Source organism: Silurus aristotelis (genome assembly GCF_946808225.1).
Source record: "Silurus aristotelis genome assembly, chromosome: 1".
In the NCBI taxonomy this organism is placed as follows: Eukaryota; Metazoa; Chordata; class Actinopteri; order Siluriformes; family Siluridae; genus Silurus; species Silurus aristotelis.
In genome coordinates, this window is record NC_139574.1 from 13,878,089 (window position 1) to 13,899,222 (window position 21,134).

Below are 21,134 nucleotides of genomic sequence, written 5' to 3' on the forward strand. Positions count from 1 at the left end.
TATTTATTTATTTATTTTTATTTTTCTCTACACCAAAACTTTTAAAAAAAACATTCAGTTTTTTTGTGCTCTTTTTATACATCATTGTGTTTTTTTTCCCCACTATTAGAATGTCTTTGTTATATTTTTTGTTAGAATTGTTATTAGAAAGTGCCAGAAAATATTTTTTTGCACCGAAAAGCACAAAGCGCAAGCAATGGCTTTTCTAAAGATTGAACAGTTTGAGTTGTTTAGCTGTAATGTTTCAAAAGACATTAGCAGAGCTTTGATTTTTATCGGCTGTTTTTTTTATGATCTGACTCATAACAGAAGTCCTCATGCTTATGCATCTACCAGAAAAAGATTTACGCTGGTGTTGAAACTGAATTTCTGGAAACATTTCATGTCTTTGTGTGGTATGTTCACTGGCTTATTCTGATCAGTGATTCCCAGGCAAAAGTGCACCCTGAGGGTTTGGATGTTCTTTTTTTAACTGTATTAATTGAGAGCTGTAGGTTTAATGATCACCCTCTCTCCTAAGATAGATACTGACTGAGTGCAGCAGCGTGTGAATTAGTGCCACTTGTGCATTAGGCTACATGGCAGGTTAAACATGTGCCTATAGGATTTCAGTGAAAAGCCTCAGTGCGTGGAGAGATTTAAGAGAACTGTTTCTTTTGCTTAAATGGCAGATTTTGGAGCGATTCGGCATCCGGACTTAGAATGTGATTGGAATGGAAGTCGGCGCGCCAATTCCCTGATAGGGTGGATTAGGTAAGTGCAAACACCAAAGCGTGAGTCATTTAAAAGTGGTGTTGATTTTGGAAGTGTCACGCTCTTGGTGTGATTATTAAAAATATTAATGACAAATATTGTGTCTAGTGTATATTCTATACAATATCTCTAATGCTGGGTTTGAACCAATGAGGTCCCTCTTTATTTTAATGAGGATTTGATTACATGCAGCTAAACTCATTTTGAACTTGTTTATTTATTTATTTTTTAAACATGCATATGTACACCGATCAGGCTTAACTTTATGACCACCTGCCTAATATTGCTGCTAAAACAGTCCTGACCTGTCGAGCATTATACCTCGGGAGCTCGTCTGTTGGATCAGACTACAGCCTTTGCTCCCTACGTGCATCAATGTGCCTACGACCCTGTCGCTGGTTCACCACTGTTCCTTCCTTAGACCACTTTTGATAGATAATGAGCACTTCAGTCCAGGAACATCCCACAGGAGCTGCATTTTTGGAGATCACCAGTCATTATGTTATAATGTTATGCCTGGTCGGTGTACATACATGGGTGTGTAATTCAGGTCTTTCAACTAAATATTTACCTTTTGAGAGGTGGATTTGTTTGTGAGTAGAAAATATATAAAATTTGAACGTCCACAATAGTTTTTTTTTTTTTTTTGAGACCTCTTGCTACTGTAGATAGTGTCCTTGATCTCTTCAAATATACAATACTGAATTTCTTTTGTTTTACATATTTAATGTCAGAATTTGTATTAAGTGACCCATAATGTACCTTTCTAGCACAAAGACAAATAAAAAACAATGATCACTTTCTTCATGCATTCATTGTTCACAATAATAAATTGAAATTTTTTTTTTTTTAAATCCAATAACACTAGTATGTAAATAGTATGTATTTTCTGTTAGTAAAACTATGGCAGTGAAGTCTTTTTTTTTTTTTTTTTCTTTTTAATAACTTCTATCGTTTACACATCATTCCAGAGTCTATCGTTCCCTAATGATGCAGGGAGAGGACAGAAAGAAAAGGAAACAGATTTTGAATCCCAGAAGTGTGTCAGACGAATACTGTCTCCGAGTGAGTACAGAATAATAGCCTGTCCTTCATCTGAGTCATGCTGACCTTTTTTCCGCTTTGATGTTAAAAGTATCACCTCTTTTCTTTTGCAGGAACGTCCAAAAGAAGACGCGACAAAGATGAAAAATAAGCTGTCCACTTCAGTCGGTATGTTTATCTCTCATTTAATCCAGGGCCTAAAGACTTGTAGTCTGCTGCTAATTAGTACAGGACTAGAGTAGGTTTCGGTATTCCATAAACAAATTGTATTCAGAGTAATTTTATATTTATGACTTGAAGCAGTTAACAGTAAGAAGAGGCCCTGGTCATGGGATCAGTACATAGATGAGGAAAGAGCCATTGCAGCCCCGGTGAAACTCTTTACTGAGGTAAGAATGAATCTACATAAATTTATTGTTCAAAATTTTGCTGCGTCTATCAGAGTCCTCTATATTGTTCTCCTGACACTGCTGTTTAAAAGCTAAATAAGCACTTTTGGTTTCTGGTTTTGTGCAGTGCTAAACATAGCCCCATTCATCACTGGGCGCTGGGAAACTCTTTTTTTTATTGTGGGACTATTTATGTTATGCACATTTTCTCTCTTTTCAACTAAATCATGAGCTACATCTAGCTCTAACCTTTTAATATAATTTTTTTTTTACTATTTACAGACCATGTGATTATTAATAACAAGACAATGCAGATTGTAATAGGCTCACATTCAGAGATTGGCCTTGGGCTACATAATTCACGCTTCACTGTATCTATTGTGACAACTATAATACGTACAAACCCAGGCCACCCAGTTACTTACAATATATCTGGCAGATCATTTGCAGTATATGATAATGGAATAACAACAGCTGGGTCTTGTGAAAAAAGTAAATATATATTTAAAGAAGGTGCGTATAGTGAAAAGCGTTTCCTTAGGTTTAAAGCTAATGTTATTTTTGGAGTTTCACCCTCTTTGGTAGAAAAATGCTAACGTGAGTTTTTTTTATTTTTATGTGGAAGAACATTTCCGAACATTACAATGCATCCGTTCTCTGTTAAAAATCTTTACTCTCATGCTTGTGATGCCAAATAATTGACAATTAGTGTTGTGATTAAATTGTAATGACGCCAGTTAATTTTTTGCAAACACCTTATGGCTATATGGGATTTGAAAGGCAATCTATGTTTTTTTTCTGAGGATTTAAATAACTTACCACTGTTGGTATTACAAACTTTAAAGACCACTTTTACTGTCAGAAGTCCTGAGTATTATGTTAAAGAGCAAAACCGCGCACTTTCAACAAACGCGAGTTATGTTTTTACTGTGCATGATTCTGTGCCAATGCACCTGCTAATCACTGACTTCCTGCTGTGTAATATATAATGGCCTGCCACATTGTGAATACAGGGGGGGTTCCCCAGGCTGCATGTGTGGTTGTAACCTAGCTTGCTAAAGTCTAGCGAAAATGTAACATAGAGAACAAGATAATCGCATCTGGTCGCTACAAGGCCGAAAACACACACCAGTGGTGAAATAGTTAAATACCCCATAACAGATGAGCCTAGTTATTTACCAGCCTGCTGTCATCTCTCTTCCTCTTTTTGTTGAAAGAAAATGGCTACAGGTACAGAATCAAACAATGCAAATATATTCATGTCTTATGTGTTTCTTTAAAAAAAAAAAAAAAAACACATTTTCACCAAATGTTCTGTGTTCTTCTTAGTGAAGTAGCATGAGGATACGTTTTTCATTAGAGAATCTAAGTCACTTTGGATAAACGCATCTATTAAATGCTAAACTAAATATGGTACACATGATTTATTATTATATAATTAATTATAAACAATTTGAAATATATTAGAATTATATATTTGGAAATTAAAACCAGTCAGGGTTTACGTTATTTTATTTTTTTTCTTACCTGTGTGTAAATCAACACAATCATTTTACATACACTCGGACGTATGATAGATGCTTTCTTGTGAAAACACTCATACAAATTATTTACAAATGAATCAGTGTGTATCCATCTTGATAACTGAGGTCTAATATTGGAGAACAAACAAATTGCTTGGGGTGGAAAAATAAATCTTTATCACTTGTAAATCCATTATTATGATTGACTCACTCTCGCACACGTTACTCTTTTTAGATGTATTTTGAGGTGAGATGACTCATTTCAAATGGTTAAATGAAGGCATGCATGTACGAATGTTTTTTTACTTTCAACCCTACACCTATGACATACACTAATGTGGTTGCGAAAGGGACGGACGAGTAACGGTACATTTCCAGAAACTTAACCTGGGGAATTTGGGAAATGTTCCAAGTTGGAAACTTTGGAAATTAATTAGAAATTTGGGGGAATGTTTATAAATTGTATCACATACAAACAAATATAAACATTCGGTTTGGTCATAAGCTGACATTGGGGCTGCAACTAAAGATTATTCTGATAATCGATAAATATGACACTTTTTTATTTATTATTATTTTTTCATTTTTTAATAAGATGTTTTGCTTATTATAATTATAACTATATAAAATTCTAATTCAGGGTATTTATCAAAAAGTATACCTAAACAAAAAAAGCTAAAGCCACATATTGAGTTTATCTATCTTTAATTTTGATTAAAGCTTATAGTGGCTGCTTGTTGAGGAGTGTATGGGGGATTTCTTCTTGAACAAATTCACTCATGCTGGAATTCTTTTCGAAAACAAAAAAAACCAGCAGTAAGCAAGGTGATGCAATTTGTATTTTTTTCTATGATAATTGCAGGTGGCAAGTTACTACCATGCTTAAAATAATCAATATAAAATACAATACGTTGTTTGACAATTTTTGTTTAAAATAATACACATTTGTTGACCTTTTGTTAAGTAAATATATGAGCATCTAGAGTATATAATTAATTACATTTTGTATAACAATTAAGTGATCTATGCATAAATTAAATATAGAAACATTGAAAACCAGCATTTAAACGTAGTAAAGCAACAGTGAATCACATTTGAAAACACACTGTTGTTGCAAATGAGAATGGAAAGAAATGCAGCAAGCTAACAGGCTTTTTTTTTTTAATTTTTTTTTTAGGGAAAAATATTCATTGGTGTACAGTACAAATGCATAAACCACAATTTGCTGCTTTTAGATTGTTTGTTTGTTCGCACCGTTTTAATTGAATCCATCACTATGTCGCGAGCGAGCTGATTGCGCAACCTGATGCAAAACAGATCCAGTGCGACTGTCCCGAAGTTAGCAAACAAACCGTTTACACAATATCCCTTCATTAAACTATAGCATTCTCTCATGATAAGGATTATACAAGGTGTGCTTACCGTGCTGATGTTTCGCCTTCATCCGTGAATTGGGACGCACACTTTTTTTTCCTGCTGCCGGTTGACCCTGTGCTCTCCACCATTTCGCAAGCCTCTGTGTTATCTTACCGTCACGCTAAACTGTAACTTGAGCAGTGCAACGAATCCTGCAGCTCTAGCTGACATGCATGCAAACTGATATAGATTCAAAAATTACATTTTTGACTCTGATTTAATTTGAAGTAAAACAATTATAGATGTATATTTTACTGTTTTGTTCTGTATTTTTAATCAAATAAATGCAGGCTTGATAAGAATAAGAGAGTTCGTTCAAAAACATTAATACTACAAATGTGTCCAAACTTTTGACCAGTACTGTACATATGATAACATGACATGATAACAGAACTGGCTAGCAGAAGGTAGAAGAAGGAGCATTACAGTTTGAACAGTTAAACTAGCTAGCCTCATAAATTGTCAATGTAATAGTGCTAGCTTACATTTACATGATCTGATTTACTGGCTGGCTAGCTACTGTATATACACAGTTTGGTATTTGCTAGTTAAACTTTAATACCATAGAGAAAATATATTTACCCAAGTAATATCAAAACATACTTGATTGGATGTAATCTTCTGAGTAAAATGCAGAACTGTGGCTTCAATCTTTTTGTTGTAGTCTGAGCATGGAAGCATGGAACAGCCAGTGTGCTATATATACAATGTGTGTTTTAAACTTTATCGTAACAATTTGGGGAAAGAACCACAGTAGCCTAGAAAAGTCAGGTGTCTCTTTATAGTGTATATAGAATATAGTGTAGCTTCAAAACAAACATCATATTATACAGTATTATATTGGCCCCCGTTTCATTTATTTATTAATTTTTTTACCAGAAAGAGTAATTTCGACAGCTACTTAAGATGCATCAGTACGTGCAAAAGAACACCAGTACAGTGTAAGTGAGCTTATTGTAGTAACTTGTGTATTCCAAAATATCCAGACTGATACCTTGCTGACAGACGGAGCCAAAACTGGAGCTGGACTACTACACTGTAACCTTAGCTGATCATTTATCTGCAAACATGAATGTTGTCTACAATTGGAGCAATTCTCATTTATGATTTATTGCTGTAAGTTTGTCAGTACTGGAATAGGGTAACTTTGAAGTAAAAGTGCTGGTTCTCAGTTGAACAGTCTGGTTAACATGAGGCTGGACTTTGAAACAAACCTGCACATGTAGCGAACATGCTGTCTCTATTCAGGTGTCCCACAGGGCCCAATTTAAAAATAAAGACACACTTGGAATCTTTTCTTGCTGCCAAGTGTTTATTTTTGCTTAAATTAAGTGTGAAATATTCGGTTGTTCTATGGGAAGTAGCAAAAAAGTTAAACATAAGTACTTGCACTCGTTCTCCTGTTCGAGAAGCATAATTATACATATTCGTGACGGATACTAGTGAAAAATATGCCGATTTCAGCATCTCACTGGGCTTGAATTGGTCCTGTTTACTTTACCGACATTTTTTTGTTTCGTTTCCTCGCCTGTAATAGTTTTTTTTTTTTTTTTTTATGATTAATGTGCTGAGCTGAGTGTTTGTGCCTCCAGCACTGTCTTAATGGAAGTGAGCTTTCTGCAGGTCATTTGCTCAGTGAATAAGTGGCGTGGTGTAAGCGCTTCACGCTGAAAATTTCTCTGAGCTGCTCACGCCAGCTGCTACAAAGCTGGGACAAGCAGAATTCTAAGCCTACAGGCAGCATTTGTGTAAGGGTGCATATTGATTAGTAAAGCGGCTGACGGACGTTGTGCTCTATAATTCCTGTCTAAATGTGAGTCTGAGGAAGATTTTATGTTGCACTGAATTGAATTTTCACCACCATGTGAGTTTTTTTTTATTTATTTATTTTTTTATTCATTTTTCCTTTAGTCCAATTAAAAATGATTGCTGTTGCAATAGTCACATGGAATCTTCATTTTACTGTAGATGATCAGTAAACAAATTTTGATTGCAGTGGAAAATGAATCGTATTGTAGTTCATGATGGAAAAAAAAAAATCAGTTGGTTGTAATGTTTTGGAATTTTAAAAAAACATTCTGCTTTTCACCATTTCTGTAAAAAAACAAAACAAACAAAAAAACCCACTCTCTTTATTAGCACAAATCAATGCAAATCATTTGGACCGGACACTTGGTCTGAAATTTTCCACACAGTTAGCACTGTTTAAGTTTATAATGCAGTTGTAAACTGGTAAAGATTTATAATCTGATTTGTGTTTACAAGAAGACGACTGCTTCCCCTTTGAATTTCTTTTATATGAAAAGGATTTTTCATTTCGTCTCAGAACCACTTTGCCTTTGGCCTGCTCATTAGTGATCTACAACCGGATTTCTGTGCTACACAAGAATAAATCATTTGCAGTTCTTTTCTTGTTAGTAGTCGTTGCACATTATATGGCAAATTGTAAATCATGTCACTCGTATATCGTCAGTGCGGAAAAAGGGAGACCTACATCTGGTTGACTTGTTGTATTTGTCAGGCTGATCGAGCACGCCTGCAGCATCCAAGCTTCTATCATGCTTGTCATCATGGCCACTTTCTCCATGAAAGAATTTGACAAGACATATGTTTCCTTTAGAAATGTGAGCAAATATCCATTTCCATAACCACCTGAGCAGTTGTTAGGGAACAGTCAAATCATCGGGGCTGAATGAAAGACCCCTTTCCCACTTACTGTTCCTGTATTCGCCCCGAAATGCCCTGATGCATCTGCTGCACTTACTGATTGAATTCCATAAAAATCCTACAAATTGCTCAACAACATCCTCCACCTGGTTTCGGATCATCATTTGATGACAAGTGGCAGTGCAGTCTTTTTTCCATACAATATTTTAATGTCTTACTAAACCTGCTAGGTGTAAAAAAAAAAATAAATAAATAAATAAATAAAAAAAAAACATTTGTATAGTATTCTGAAGTCTTCAGGTTTTTTTGCTGTGTTTTGCAGTACCAGTCAGCTCCTTATGGCAAGAATGGCTTTAAAATGGGAATGAGGCTCGAGGGAATCGACCCCTTGCATTCTTCCATGTTCTGTGTGCTCTCTGTGGCTGAGGTTAGCATACTATCAAAGTATTTCTCTTCCCATTTTGTCAAAGTATAGTTAATGAATAATGCACTCTAATGTTTAGTGTTAAGACTCTGCCATAGATTATTTATGTCGAGTGATTTCAAATCATATATCTTTCTATAAAAGACTTGAAATACAGTACCATTTGGATTTGTTGTTATTTCACTTATGGGTTCTCTAGGTGATTGGTTACCGTCTGCGTCTGCACATCGATGGTTACTCAGAGTGCTATGACTTTTGGGTTAATGCCGATTCCCCTGATATCCGGCCAGCCGGATGGTGCGAGTCCACGGGTCGCAAGCTACATCCTCCAAAAGGTATGGGGGGGGTCACAGGCTGTGTGTGTGAAGAGGGATGAAATGTGTCAGCTTGCCAAATGCCTTTTTTTTGGATTGCTGGTCAGCAGTCCACCTGTGTCACTTGGAGATTCATTTATCCTGTTATAAATACATGCTCCATAAAAACAAAGACAAAATAGTTTGGGTTACTCCTTTGTTTTAATTTAATTACAGTCTGTTTAAATGGATAATAATGAATGAGTCATATCATATATTGAGACTATCAAATCTTTCATGTCTGTGTGCGAATAACGTCTCTGCATTTTCTCAGGTTATAAAATGGACGAGTTTAACTGGGAACAACACTTGGAGTCTTGCAATGCTCAGGCTGCACCAAAGAATCTGTTCAAATCCCAAAACAATGTAAGTGCCCCGCCTCGTTTAGATTGAGCCGACATCTCACATACATACAGGGGAAATTGCAGAATGTCTGTTTAGGCAGTGAACAGTGCCTCTTGCAGGCTTAAAGATACGGTTATCTTGTATTTCTGTACGAAAAAGCTGCAGTAAAAATGTCATGATCCTATCATTTTTATTGGCAGTCGCGGCTTATTTATGCCTGGTATTAAAAAGAAAATATCTGCGCAGCCAGAACTGGCTCATCATAAGTTACTGAACCCCGTGAATATTTTACAGTCATATGGTCAGAGTAAGATTTCACTTACCCCCAGGAAGTGATTTATTTGAGCAGATTTAAGCCTAGTCCAATTTAAACGCTGCCAACATTTAAACCCTTGACATTGCGGTGAAAATCAACTTGGGGTACTGTTTGTACACGAGTAAAAGTGATCTGTGTCGGGTATCTTTTTTATAAAACGTGTGTAGGAGTTTTGGAGCCTTGGTTAACCTTTTTTATGGTTGAATATCCACGAATAACTAAAATGTCTAAACTTTTTACAAGGCTGGCCCTGTCAATGAAATGATTTATTTTGGAACAGACTAGCACCGCCTCGAAATTTGAAGTGGGCATGAAGCTGGAGGCAGTAGACAGAAAGAACCCCTGCCTGGTGTGTGTGGCAAGTGTGGCCGACATCGTTGATAACCGCTTTCTGGTTCACTTTGACAACTGGGACGACACATACGATTACTGGTAAGAGATACGCTATAAACAAAAGTTTGCGGACACCTGGTATGGAATGTGCTTTTTGAGCATCAGATTTTACATTTAATCCCAATTTGCTCTTATAATTTCCTCCACTCTTCCACTAGATTTTGGAGTGCACTTGTGGACATTTGTGTTCATCCGCCACAAGGGTGTTGGTAAGATAGGTACTGATGTAGGCGAGGAGGCCTGGGGTGCAGTCAGCGTTCACATTCATCCCAAAGGTGTTCAGTAGGCATGAGATCAGAGCTCTATAGCAGGCCACTCAAGATCCTCCTCTCCAAAGCGTGTAAACCATCTCTTCACTTTGTGCTTAGGGGCATTGCCATGCTGGAACATGTTTGGATTTCTTAGTTTAAATGAATGCAAATTTTATCATACCGCATTATTTATTATCCAAAGACATGTCAGGAAAGGTCAGGTGTCCCAATACTATTGTCTATGTAGTGTACTAAAGAAGTGACTCATGGAGGAAATGGCAGAAAAGTCTGAATTGTATTGATTGAAAACAGCTAACTATCTGATTTAGTACTAGATATTAAACAAGGATGAACGAATTAAGGATTTAGATCTATTATTAAGCCCTTGGAGTAAATATATAATCAGCACAGAGCTGTGAGGTATGTAAGTGTGGTATAAGTGAATTCTGGAAGCTCATATTCATGGCTCCTAGTCTGCATTTGTATATAGAGAGCTGTATCCGATGAAGCATGATGCATCATCAGGAAAATCTGTCAGACATTTGTTCAAAATATTTCCTGATTGAGTGAAGTGTATTGATTTAATTCTGTGAGGGAATAACTATTAATTTTTGCATCTTTTGGAGATAAGAAAATGATGTGTGATATAATACTGTGAGGACCGATGCGCTTGAGCAATGGGAATGCGTTATTCACATGTCAGTTTTGATCTTTAATATTCCGGCCTGAATTGTGTAAAGAAATTCACTTTAGCGGAAACCCCTTTTTTTTTTAGAAAGGACAAAAAAGGGTTTAAAAGAGATTATTATTTTGTCTAATGTCTTGAAGAAGAAAAATGTTCTCTTTGTCATACTTCGTGCTTCCAGCAGGAGAAGCTCCGAGCCTTCCCAAATAGCAGCAATCATCTCATGACGCACTGCAGAGCGCACACATGCACAGAGCAGCGACTGTTCATATTCTCCATATAGTCCACTTTATTTATCCTCTTTTCTCCTATTTATCTTCTTCTACTTCTTTGCTTTTACACTCGTTCTATTCGAGTTTTTAAAAAATCATCCAGCACCGAACTGCTGTACTGTACAGAAGCTTCTTACACACTGATAGGAAAGTGTTTTATTCAAACAAAAAAAATGACTTACTTTTTGGTTTGGCTTTGCTCAGGTGTGATGCCACTAGTCCCCATATCCACCCTGTGGGCTGGTGCCAGGACCATGGACGACCTCTAACAGCACCTCAGGGTAGGTAGAAAGCCACACCTAGACCTTCTTTTGTCTGTCCTGATCTTTCAGTTTAGTTTAAAAAAACAATTGGCAGTTTTTATAAAGACGAAACTTAAAACGTGTTTGTACACGGTATGAGATTCGAAGAAGATTAAAGAAACTATCCATTGATATTAGAGGAATGTCATCAGTCAATCTGCTCGTGACTCCAGGTGTAATTTCATTTGTTCCATTTTAAATAATTGAATTTTGTTACAAGACAACGTCACTTTCATTAGTGTGTAATCGGTCCTTTCACTTCGTGTGTCTTTATTTTAAGCCTAATCACCAAACTAATCTCTTTTCTCACATTACAGGGAAAACTTGTACTTTACTTAAATTTACTGCTGAGATTTGTAATTGCTATGAAATTATTTCACTCAAAAGGCCACAAACTCTATTATTAATGAGAAGTTTATTTTTAGCATGATTTCAGTATTTCAAGCACTTTTGACGCAATCATTTATAGTGATTCATTTAGCATGTTGTTGTCTGTCTGCAGTGTGGCTTGAAAAAACAAAGGTTGTCTCTCTTAATTCAGTAAAAGCCAAGTTTTTTTGATACGTGTTTAAAAGAGCAAAACGAGTATTGATCCGTCACATCAGATTGTGTTTTATCGAATGTACACTGTAGGTATTCTATTCATTAGTTCATTAGTGAAGCTTTCTTACATTGACTTCTTATTGTAATGTTCCCTAACACAAGTGTTATTTTGATCTATTTGGCACAGCTGGCATTCAGACAAACATGCAAGTTAGTCATGAAGTGGAATCAGTAGTGGATAGTTTAGACTCCTAGAAGAAGAAGAAGACTTCTATGTATAGGATAAAACTAAACAATAATAATTAGCATAGTCATAATAATTAGCAAAGTCAGACACTTAGACAGGTATAAGACTTTTAATACTAAAAAACTACATTTTTCATAGTATCTAGTCCACTCTACTATAAACTCTCTGTGTGTGTGTGTGTGTGTGTGTGTGTGTGTGTGTGTGTGTGTGTGTGTGTGTGTGTGTGTGTCTTTCCTTCTCTCTCGTCTTTCCCGCTTTCAACCCTCATTCTTTTCGTCGGGTCTGCTGAGTTGTGCTAAGCTAAAGCCGCATCCAAGTTTTCATCCAAACTGCAGCTGTCATCATCTTTCCACGAATAGCTCAGGCTATTGCATTAATCCTCCAGCCCATTCATTATGTATCGAACCACGAACCAGAGACATGTTGGGGGTGAAAGCTGCTCCGCTTCTGTTATCGCTTACTTTTGGTTTAGCTTTATCGTATGCCAGACTGCTGTGTGAGCACAGGAGCATGTAATTGAGCATCTGAGACCTTTTGGGGAGAGTCACATTGCTGTCACATAGACAGATGGAGCAGTCCACACTGCTTTAGAGGTGTGATCATGGAAATCTGGCTCAGGGTGATAGAAGCTAGCACAGCCACTCCACTCGTGAGTAGCGGGCTCAGCTTAAGGTTAAACCCGGATGAATGCAGGCAGGATCATATCTTTACTCCTGAACTGCAAAGATGTGAAGTGTGTAAACCGTGCATGACTCTGATACAGCCAACTTCATTTGACTTGTTCTAAGGGGAAAAAAAGCAAAGGTATCTGCAGTAGGCACTGTGCTTATGGAAAATGTTGAATTTTGTTCCAGTTTGTGTTTTAACGAATGTTTATGGAATGGTGCCAGGCATTTAATCTCTCAAATAAATAATGTTTAGAGGAAAATACTTTTCTCTTTTTAGATGTTAAGCAGCTAATGGAATTGGCCTGTAATTCACCCACTTAGACACTCTCACATAGAGCTCCTGTTGAATGCTGCCTGGGAATGGGGTCAGGGTTGTCTAAATCATGCCAAAATCAGAAATGTTGGTGAATGTAATTGTATTCTTACAGATGTGGTAATAGAAGTAACAGTATGGTCATATACACTATATAAACAAAAGTATTGTTGGGAGAAGAGGTGAAGGTGGATGAGTTCAGGTACCTGGTCAACAGTGCAAAGTAATGGAGAGTGTGTTAGAGAAGTGAAGAAAAGAGTGCAGGCAGGGTGGAGTGGGTGGAGAAGAGTGGCAGGAGTGATTTGTGATAGAAGAGTATCTGCAAGAGTGAAAGGGAAAGTTTATTCGACTGTGGTGAGACCTGAGATGTTGTATGGATTAGAGACAGTGGCATTGAGTAAAAGACAGGAGGTGGAGCTGAAGGTAGCAGAGCTGAAGATGTTGAGGTTTTCGTTGGGAGTGACGACGATGGACAGGATTAGAAATTAACTTATTAGAGGGACAGCGCATGTAGGACGTTTTGGGGACAATGTGATTGGCACGATTGAGATGGTTTTGACATGTGCAGAGGAGGGACATGGGGTATATTGGTAGAAGAATGCTGAGGATGGAGCCACCAGGAAGGAGGAAAAGAGGAAAACCAAGGAGGCGGTTTGTGGATGTGGTGAAGGAAGACATGCAGGTAGTTGATTTAAAAGAGGCAGATGTAGAGGACAGAGTAGTATGGAGACGGATGATCCGCTGTGGCGACCCCTAATGGGAGCAGCCGAAAAAAGATGATGAAGATGTGCTTAGACTCTGTTGAACACTTTTAAAATTAATTGGAACGCTGACTGCTTCGATGTGTTCGATTTACTAATCTAAAGGTGTGATGATACACCAATGTTCATAAAATGGACAACGCATCTCAAACGGCCTTTCTAATACATAAAGTAACAAAGACTGGTCTACTGTATGTAATCCATGACTCAAACGTTTATGAAAAGGTCATTTTATTGATCTTACTTATTATGAAATGTCTTCTAACTAAACAGGTTTAAACGTGATTAACTCAAACATGTACCTGCAAGTCAAGTAACAGAACTTGTGTTAAATATAGTGTAATGAGTGATTTCCCATAATGTGCTTTAGGTAGAAATAAGAACAGTGTTCAGTGCATGTCAGAACATCTCCAGGATCTTAAAAAAGCATCAGACCTCTATGGGTTAAAACACAGAAATAAGCAATCCATTACACTGACATGCTACTTCATGGAATTTCCAGGACCAATGATTTATAATGCTGTATTTATTCAGTGGCTTTTTTGTGTTCAATTAAACCCATTTGTTGTGTAATGTTGCAGTACTCCACTGTTTAAGATGTTTACATGGTATAAATAGATGGTCTGATTATATATAGTAAAAATCTGAGGAAAAAATATAGGTAAATGCAAGTATATTATTAATATGATTATTACTTATAATAATAATAATATGATTATTATTTAGAATATATGAATGATAAAACATTGATTAACTTTGAAAGACCCTATAAATAATGTATCTAGTGTCAGGGTCACACGCACTATATGGACAAACAGCTTATTCCCGATTTACCCCCCCTTCACTTTTATAATAACTTCCACTCTTCTGGGATTCTTTTTATAGATTGTGTGCATTTAGCGACTAGATAATTAGTAGGGTCAGGCACTGATGCCAGGTGAGGTGGCCTGCGATACAGCCAGTGTTCCAGTTCATCCCAAGGATTTCACTGGGGTCAAACTTTTGTATAGGACACATGTGGTCTTCCACATTAAACTTGTTAGTTAGTTCCAGTAAAATGAAATAATAATGCTACAGCATAAGAAGGCTGTCTAGACAGTTGTGTGTCTCCAACTTTGTGGCAACTGTTGTATAGAAGACCCAGTACTTTTTGTCCTCAAAGTGATGGTTCTCCCAAAAGATGGTTCTCAGATGGTTATATTCATGTACACTAAATTAGTACCTTTTGTATGTTCCATAGCTTTTTGCTAAACCTTGCAGTGTTCAAATTAGGCATGCCATATGTCAGTTGTTTATAGCCACAGTGTGGCTTGAGGACTCCACAGGTGTTTGAAGCAGAGCCTTAGGGTATTTATTTATATATATTTTTTATGCTACCATGTCTAATTGTCTGGTCTCTTGAATTGAAAAGTTATAATTCAAAAATTAGTAGTGGGTAAATAATGTCAACTTGGATATAAAGTACAGAATCCAAAGGCTTTGCATTTTTAATATTCACTTAAATCATAATTGTACAAATGTTAATAATAACCCTGATATTTGAATGCTTGGTTTATATGCATGAAATGAATTTCTACTGATGGAGTATGTGGAATATGTTTTACTGTTAAAGTTGTTAATTTTTGCAAATAGTTCAGATAATGCAGTACAAGCAATTTTACTGCAGGAGACAGTAAATGGTCTGCTTAGTCTTCTATTTCCCATCTGATAAATAGCGCTTTTCCTCTTGGAAGGCTCTAACATTCACCATTAGCCCAAACCATTAACAACTTATTCAGCCACGTGCCTCAGTCACATCACACGCTAAGCCAGGGAGTCTGCCAGCTTGTGTGATGCCTTTTTCTAATCAGATTGTGTTGTTGGCTTTTGTTCAAGGACACCCGAATCCAGAGCATTTCATATGGGAGGAGTATTTGGAAGACAATGGCGCTTCTGCAGTTCCGAGCCAAGCCTTTTGTATGGTGAGTAAAGTATGATGAGTTCGAGACAACATTCTTATAGTGTGTAAGATACAAAGCCTGTGTGTGAACACAGAATTCGGATCTGTGTGTGTGTGTGTGTGTGTGTGTGTGTGTGTGTGTGTGTGTGTGTGTGTGTGTGACTTGTCTTGACCTTACGGGGACATTTGACTGGTTTTTAAAAAGAAAATAGAATTCTATTAACAAAACTTTCAGGTAAAAGAACTAAAAGGTTCCTTTTGGCTGTTGACATTAAGAATAGGATTAGTTTTGGGCGTATGTGTAGAATTCATTAGCTGCACCTCAGGATTAAATGTTTCATAATTATTCATCAATTCCAGCTGCTGTGCCCTGACTGAAAAAGGGACTCTGAAAAGACTGTGCACCTTTTGAATGGCACTTTAATTAAAGCAGGATCACTGCTCTTTCATAATGGCTCATAATTATAAATTCTGCAGCTGCAGATGTGGTTTATCTACCTGTCAGAAAGCCCCATTAAGGCTCTGATGAGCTTTGTCTGTCTGTAGAGAGCCCCTCATGGATTTCAGAACAACATGAAGTTAGAGGTGGTGGACAGGAGAAACCCCATGCTGATACGTGTGGCCTCCATTGTTGATACTGAAGACTACAGAGTCAAGGTAAGTAAGAGAACAACAGACACATGTTTCACATCCAACATGCCTGGGCAAAGGCATTTAACAAACGGTACCTTTGTGTTCCCTTTAAACACTTCCCACATTGTTTTTCAAACTAGGTTTTTATTTTTATAGACATCATTGTCAGAACTAATTTGTGTTTATATCACAAATACCCCATTGACTTTGTTGTTAAATGTAGATGTGTCTCATGGGCAATATAACTTTTTTTTTTTTTTTTACCACACGTTTTAATTTAGAGTCTATTTCTGAGGTTGACATTTTATGCGGTAATGTTAAAATTAGAACTTTTTTTTTTTTTTGTCTACAGAAAATAAAGCAACACTGAAACAAATGTGTGCTGCTAGATGTGTGTCAAGAACAGTTGCTGGTACCTTAGAGGTTTACTCACTTTATTAGATGCTTCATCATTAAAGGAAAAAAAGACACAAAAATTATTTACTTTATACTTCTCACGTGTGCTTAACAGCACAGTGAAATTCTTTCTTTGCATAGCCAAGCGATGTTAGGAAGCTTTGGTCTGAGCGCTGGGCCAGCTATGGTACAACAGCCCTGGAGCACAAAGGGTTAAGGGCCTTGCTCAAGGGCCCCAAGAGTGGCAGCAATATTGAGGCTTGAACCCCCGACCTTTCAGTTCAGTAACCCAGAGCCTTAACCACTGAGCTATTGATTACTTCTGAGCATAACACTTGTATTGGCATTGACATTAAAATGTCAATACTGAAAAGAATAAATTAATTTATGTATTTTTTTTCTGGGAGACCTTTTTGGTACCACTGAAATACTTATTTGAGTGCTGCTAAGGTCCCATAACAAATGGACTATTTTGTGCATAGAGTTTAAAGTGGCACAGAATTAGCACTGCTTCCTTTACACTTAGACCAGTTAGCCTATGGTCCCAGAGCATACTTAAGTTCGATCTGCACTTAATGATGTTTGTTAGGATTTCCCAGTTGTTACAACTGAAACCTAATGTCTCTTAACGGAACACTGTGGTGAGAACCTCATCAGATGCTGCCTGTTGAGATTGTCCAGATGGTGCATGCTTTATGCACACTCTGCTGGGCTTTGATGTCTTTTGTACATAAAAAAGGAAAAGAAAAGGAAGTGCATCAGAGACGTCTCACACATGCTGTTATCAGAAGGCATGATGATGCGTTTCATTACAAGTGCCAGAATATGTAATTGTTTTACAATCAATAGCAGCTTGGTGACTAATCACATAACTGAAAGAAAACGCAGCCTTTTTTGTGACGTAATTGGACTTGACATACTGTCCACCTTGTCCAGCAGCCAGTCGATCTACTGCTCACATGAAGAGCCTTTAGCTTCTGCCTAAAACAAAATTTGGATGATTGGCCTGCCATTATTTAGTACTGGCTTATCTGATATAAAAATATATTTAGCTTTTCTTTCTTTGTAACAGGTGCACTTTGATGGCTGGCACTCTAAGTTTGACTTCTGGGTCGACTCTGACCTGCCAGACCTTCATCCGGTAGGCTGGTGTGCACGGACAGGTCACCCCCTGGAACCTCCCTTTAGTGAGTATAAATTGTTGCACAAGGTCATTTAAAGGTGAAGCTGTTTCTCAAACTCACGTTCTGTTTTCATTTTAAGACCTCAGTATTACATGAATACTATAATAAAAGATATGATGAAATGGCCTTTGAATCAACTCTAATTATAAATTTAACTTGACTGAAAACACCTTGTGATTAGCATTGAGTATCAACTGCTGCATCTGACTGCTTAGCGAGTTCTTACTTTAGCATTCTGCCTTATTTATCACACCTGATTTAACTGATTAAATAATTATCAAGGCCTCTATGGGCCTGCAGAAAGAAAACATAGATCTCTGCAGGGGTCCTCCAGGACCTGAGTTTTACACTGCTGATCTTGTCAGGGACCATTGTTTAAAAAAAAAAAACACTTACCTGACATCTCCAGAGTATAGCAGTCTTATTCTTAAGAATATTCTGTATTTAATACCATGGATTCATTTAATGAATATTTCACAATCACAATCATGGATTGTGTGTTCTTTCTTTCTGATGTTAAGTTTTGCATAATTTTGCATAAAGTATCTAACATGCAAATCTTTGCTTTCTTCTATTCATCTCAGTGCTTGTGGCAAGCAGCGATATATCAGACTTTTAATACAAGAAGCATTACTCCTAGATCTAGCAATGACATTTTCCCCTTATAGATCTGACCACTTTTGAGGTGTGAGGTGACATTTGGTATGCTGATTCTGTTGTGTTGTACTTGACCTGGTTACTGCGCTGTGTCTGTGTTTGAGATTTGTGCTTGAATGAAATACAGAACTGCTATAACAAGCTAATAGCCACAGAAAATGCTTTAAGAGGAAGACATCAACTGCCTCAAGCTATTAACTGCAGTGGGGGTTGGAGAAAGAACATAAGCATTGTTTATGAACTGTTTATGAAAGGTGGTTTTGTTGGGTGTTGCTTTAATGGTTATACTGGGTGTTTTATGTATTTCAATAAAATCTATTTTCCAATTCATTTTGCTTTTGAACAGCAAATCCAGGACCTTCTGACCTCAAGAGCTCCATGACGCAGGGAGTGTGTCCAACCCCAGGGTGTAGGGGAGTGGGCCACATCAAGGGCGCAAAATACACAGGACACCACAGGTATGGTGTGACATCCGACATAGTTGTAGTTGCCTGAAGCATTTCTGGCCCTGGAATAAGATGATTTAGTTCAAATCGATGTGGAATGAGAGTGGCACACAAGTATTTTTACACCGATGGCTCACTGGTCACAATATGTAAACCTTTTATTCAAAGCAGAGGGCATTGTAGAGGAGAGTGTAAGAAGGGGGATTTCTTTTAAGCATCTGCTGAACGAGCTACATAAAAAAAAATGTGGATAAGGATCTAACCTGATTGGAAAATCAAGAGCAGCACATTGCACCTTACACAGTACATTAACTTTCTTTATGTGATGAGCGGCGCATTTATTTTATCTCACGCAGCCTTTCACATAACCTAACAAAGCATTCCATCATATCAGGGTTTATTGTTAAGTATACAACTTTGTGCTGTAATTGCATGCCTTTGCCTCTGTTCCCAGCCCTTGCAGATCAATAATGTCACCTGGAGAAATTTCAAGTTGAATTTTGATTGATGTGAACACAATTGTTGTAAGAACTAAAAGGGGAATAAGTTTTGTCAACAATTTTCCAATTTTATTTATTGAACACAGTAATAATGTAGCAATTCGCATGAAATTCTGACCACATTGGGACTAAATGTGGACTGCGAGGCTCAAAAAGCACGTACCATACTCATGACTAGGTGTCGCAAACTTTTGGGAACGTAGTGTAGTAGCGCTACATCATGCACTGGTTATGACGGATTTCGCGAATCCTAAAACCAGATCCAGAACATCATTCCGCCATCAACCGGCCATGCGCAGGATCATCGTCAATCTGGTTAACCTTTTATTTTTAATCGATTTTAATATCATTTATTTATCTGTGTAAACTTAATATCAAAATTCCAGGCGAATTAATAGTGGCACGGTGTTTAACGAAAGATTTTCTTTCCAACACTGTATCATCTTCTTTCCACATTGTTTAAAGCGTCCTCTTTCCTCTTTAGTCTACAAAGGCTGAAATGTGTTTACAGTGTAATCGCAGCAGAATCAGTCAGGAGTAGGAATATGCATACTTTGCTTCATCTTTAGATAGAGAGACCGGGGTCCTTCCGAAAGCCATTTCTGATTAGAGAGCATGAGAGATGCGGCGTTTATTACCCATGCAGCAGAAAATGTTCTTCTCAGCCCCCTGAATAGAGCTGAGCTTCATTAGTAAATAATTTACATTCTATTTGCATACATTAACATATGATTGCCTCAAGGCTAACCATTTAAGCTTTGCAATAGCATTACTTTTTCATCAAGAGTCACATGTAGGAAGAGACTACAATATTCAAGCGCCTCAGATGCTCAGCAGAGTTTACCGTCATTAGGAACGGCATCCGGGAGAAAATTACGATGGGGGTTTTCATCTCTTTAATAAGCCGCCTCAGATGGATAGGAGCGTCTGGAGGCTTCCTATGTGAAGGAGTCCTAAAGTGAGATCATTGCAAAAAACAAGTCCAGTATGAAACTGTATGAGACTTTGCAACGTTCGATAAATGAAAACATAATTTGACACACATTTGCGGCCTATTCTCAAAGAGCCACTCACATATTGTTCTTGCACAGCGTCGTTATTTCCATTCCCTGTCCATTAATCGGAAATAGATGAGCTGAAACATTATTTGACAGTGAAAATAACAGGGTAGTTGTGAGCCAGAGCTTGATTTCAAACAGTTATTTTTAGAACCTGACCACATATTCACCACTTTATTTCAATTCCTTTTCATTTCCACAGCACTGTTAACAGTGGGCTGTGTCACAAGCCAGATTCTGAAAATATAGCTATGGATTCAGTTTCCGATTTCCAATGAGCTGAAGGCAGTCTGTCTGAGACGAGGGAGAAATCTTGTAACGAACCAGATTCAAAAGAAAAACCATTGTCTTCTGGATTCCACCAGCTTTTGAGTCATTATTTCCTCCACAACTGCTATAAAGCCATGCGGTGCTGAATGTTTTGAACGGCTCTTTAGTACAAGTATCGGAGTCATTTTCTGATTTCATTGGGGTGCATTAGCTTTAAGTCTACAGTGTCCAAATGCTATTATCTACCTAATAATTAATGCGACTTGAGTGCAAACTGTTTTCAGTAAGTGCAGACTTAATGCAACCCAAGTGCGTCCATTCACAGTCATGTTTTGGATATCAGAATCAGAAGCGCTTCATTATCAAGTACATAAAAAAAAAAGATG

The 21,134-nt window shown here is 37.3% G+C and overlaps 1 protein-coding gene across 5 annotated transcripts in view; it reads left to right on the forward strand.

The window, feature by feature from the left end:
- l3mbtl4 (L3MBTL histone methyl-lysine binding protein 4) overlaps positions 1-21,134 on the forward strand; it is a 78,608-nt gene that overhangs the window by 12,786 nt on the left and 44,688 nt on the right. For 4 of the 5 annotated variants that reach the window (XM_083546278.1, XM_083546279.1, XM_083546280.1 and 1 more), the window contains exons 2-14: positions 672-753; positions 1,725-1,818; positions 1,911-1,965; positions 2,098-2,186; positions 8,115-8,219; positions 8,416-8,551; positions 8,844-8,935; positions 9,511-9,662; positions 11,036-11,112; positions 15,541-15,626; positions 16,151-16,261; positions 17,706-17,820; positions 18,821-18,932. In XM_083546278.1, the coding sequence (XP_083402404.1) occupies positions 1,741-1,818; positions 1,911-1,965; positions 2,098-2,186; positions 8,115-8,219; positions 8,416-8,551; positions 8,844-8,935; positions 9,511-9,662; positions 11,036-11,112; positions 15,541-15,626; positions 16,151-16,261; positions 17,706-17,820; positions 18,821-18,932 (1,208 nt within the window). In that variant the 5' untranslated portion in view covers positions 672-753; positions 1,725-1,740. The remainder of the gene's footprint in view (positions 1-671; positions 754-1,724; positions 1,819-1,910; positions 1,966-2,097; positions 2,187-8,114; positions 8,220-8,415; positions 8,552-8,843; positions 8,936-9,510; positions 9,663-11,035; positions 11,113-15,540; positions 15,627-16,150; positions 16,262-17,705; positions 17,821-18,820; positions 18,933-21,134) is intronic. The other variant, XM_083546282.1, reaches the window with a different exon arrangement.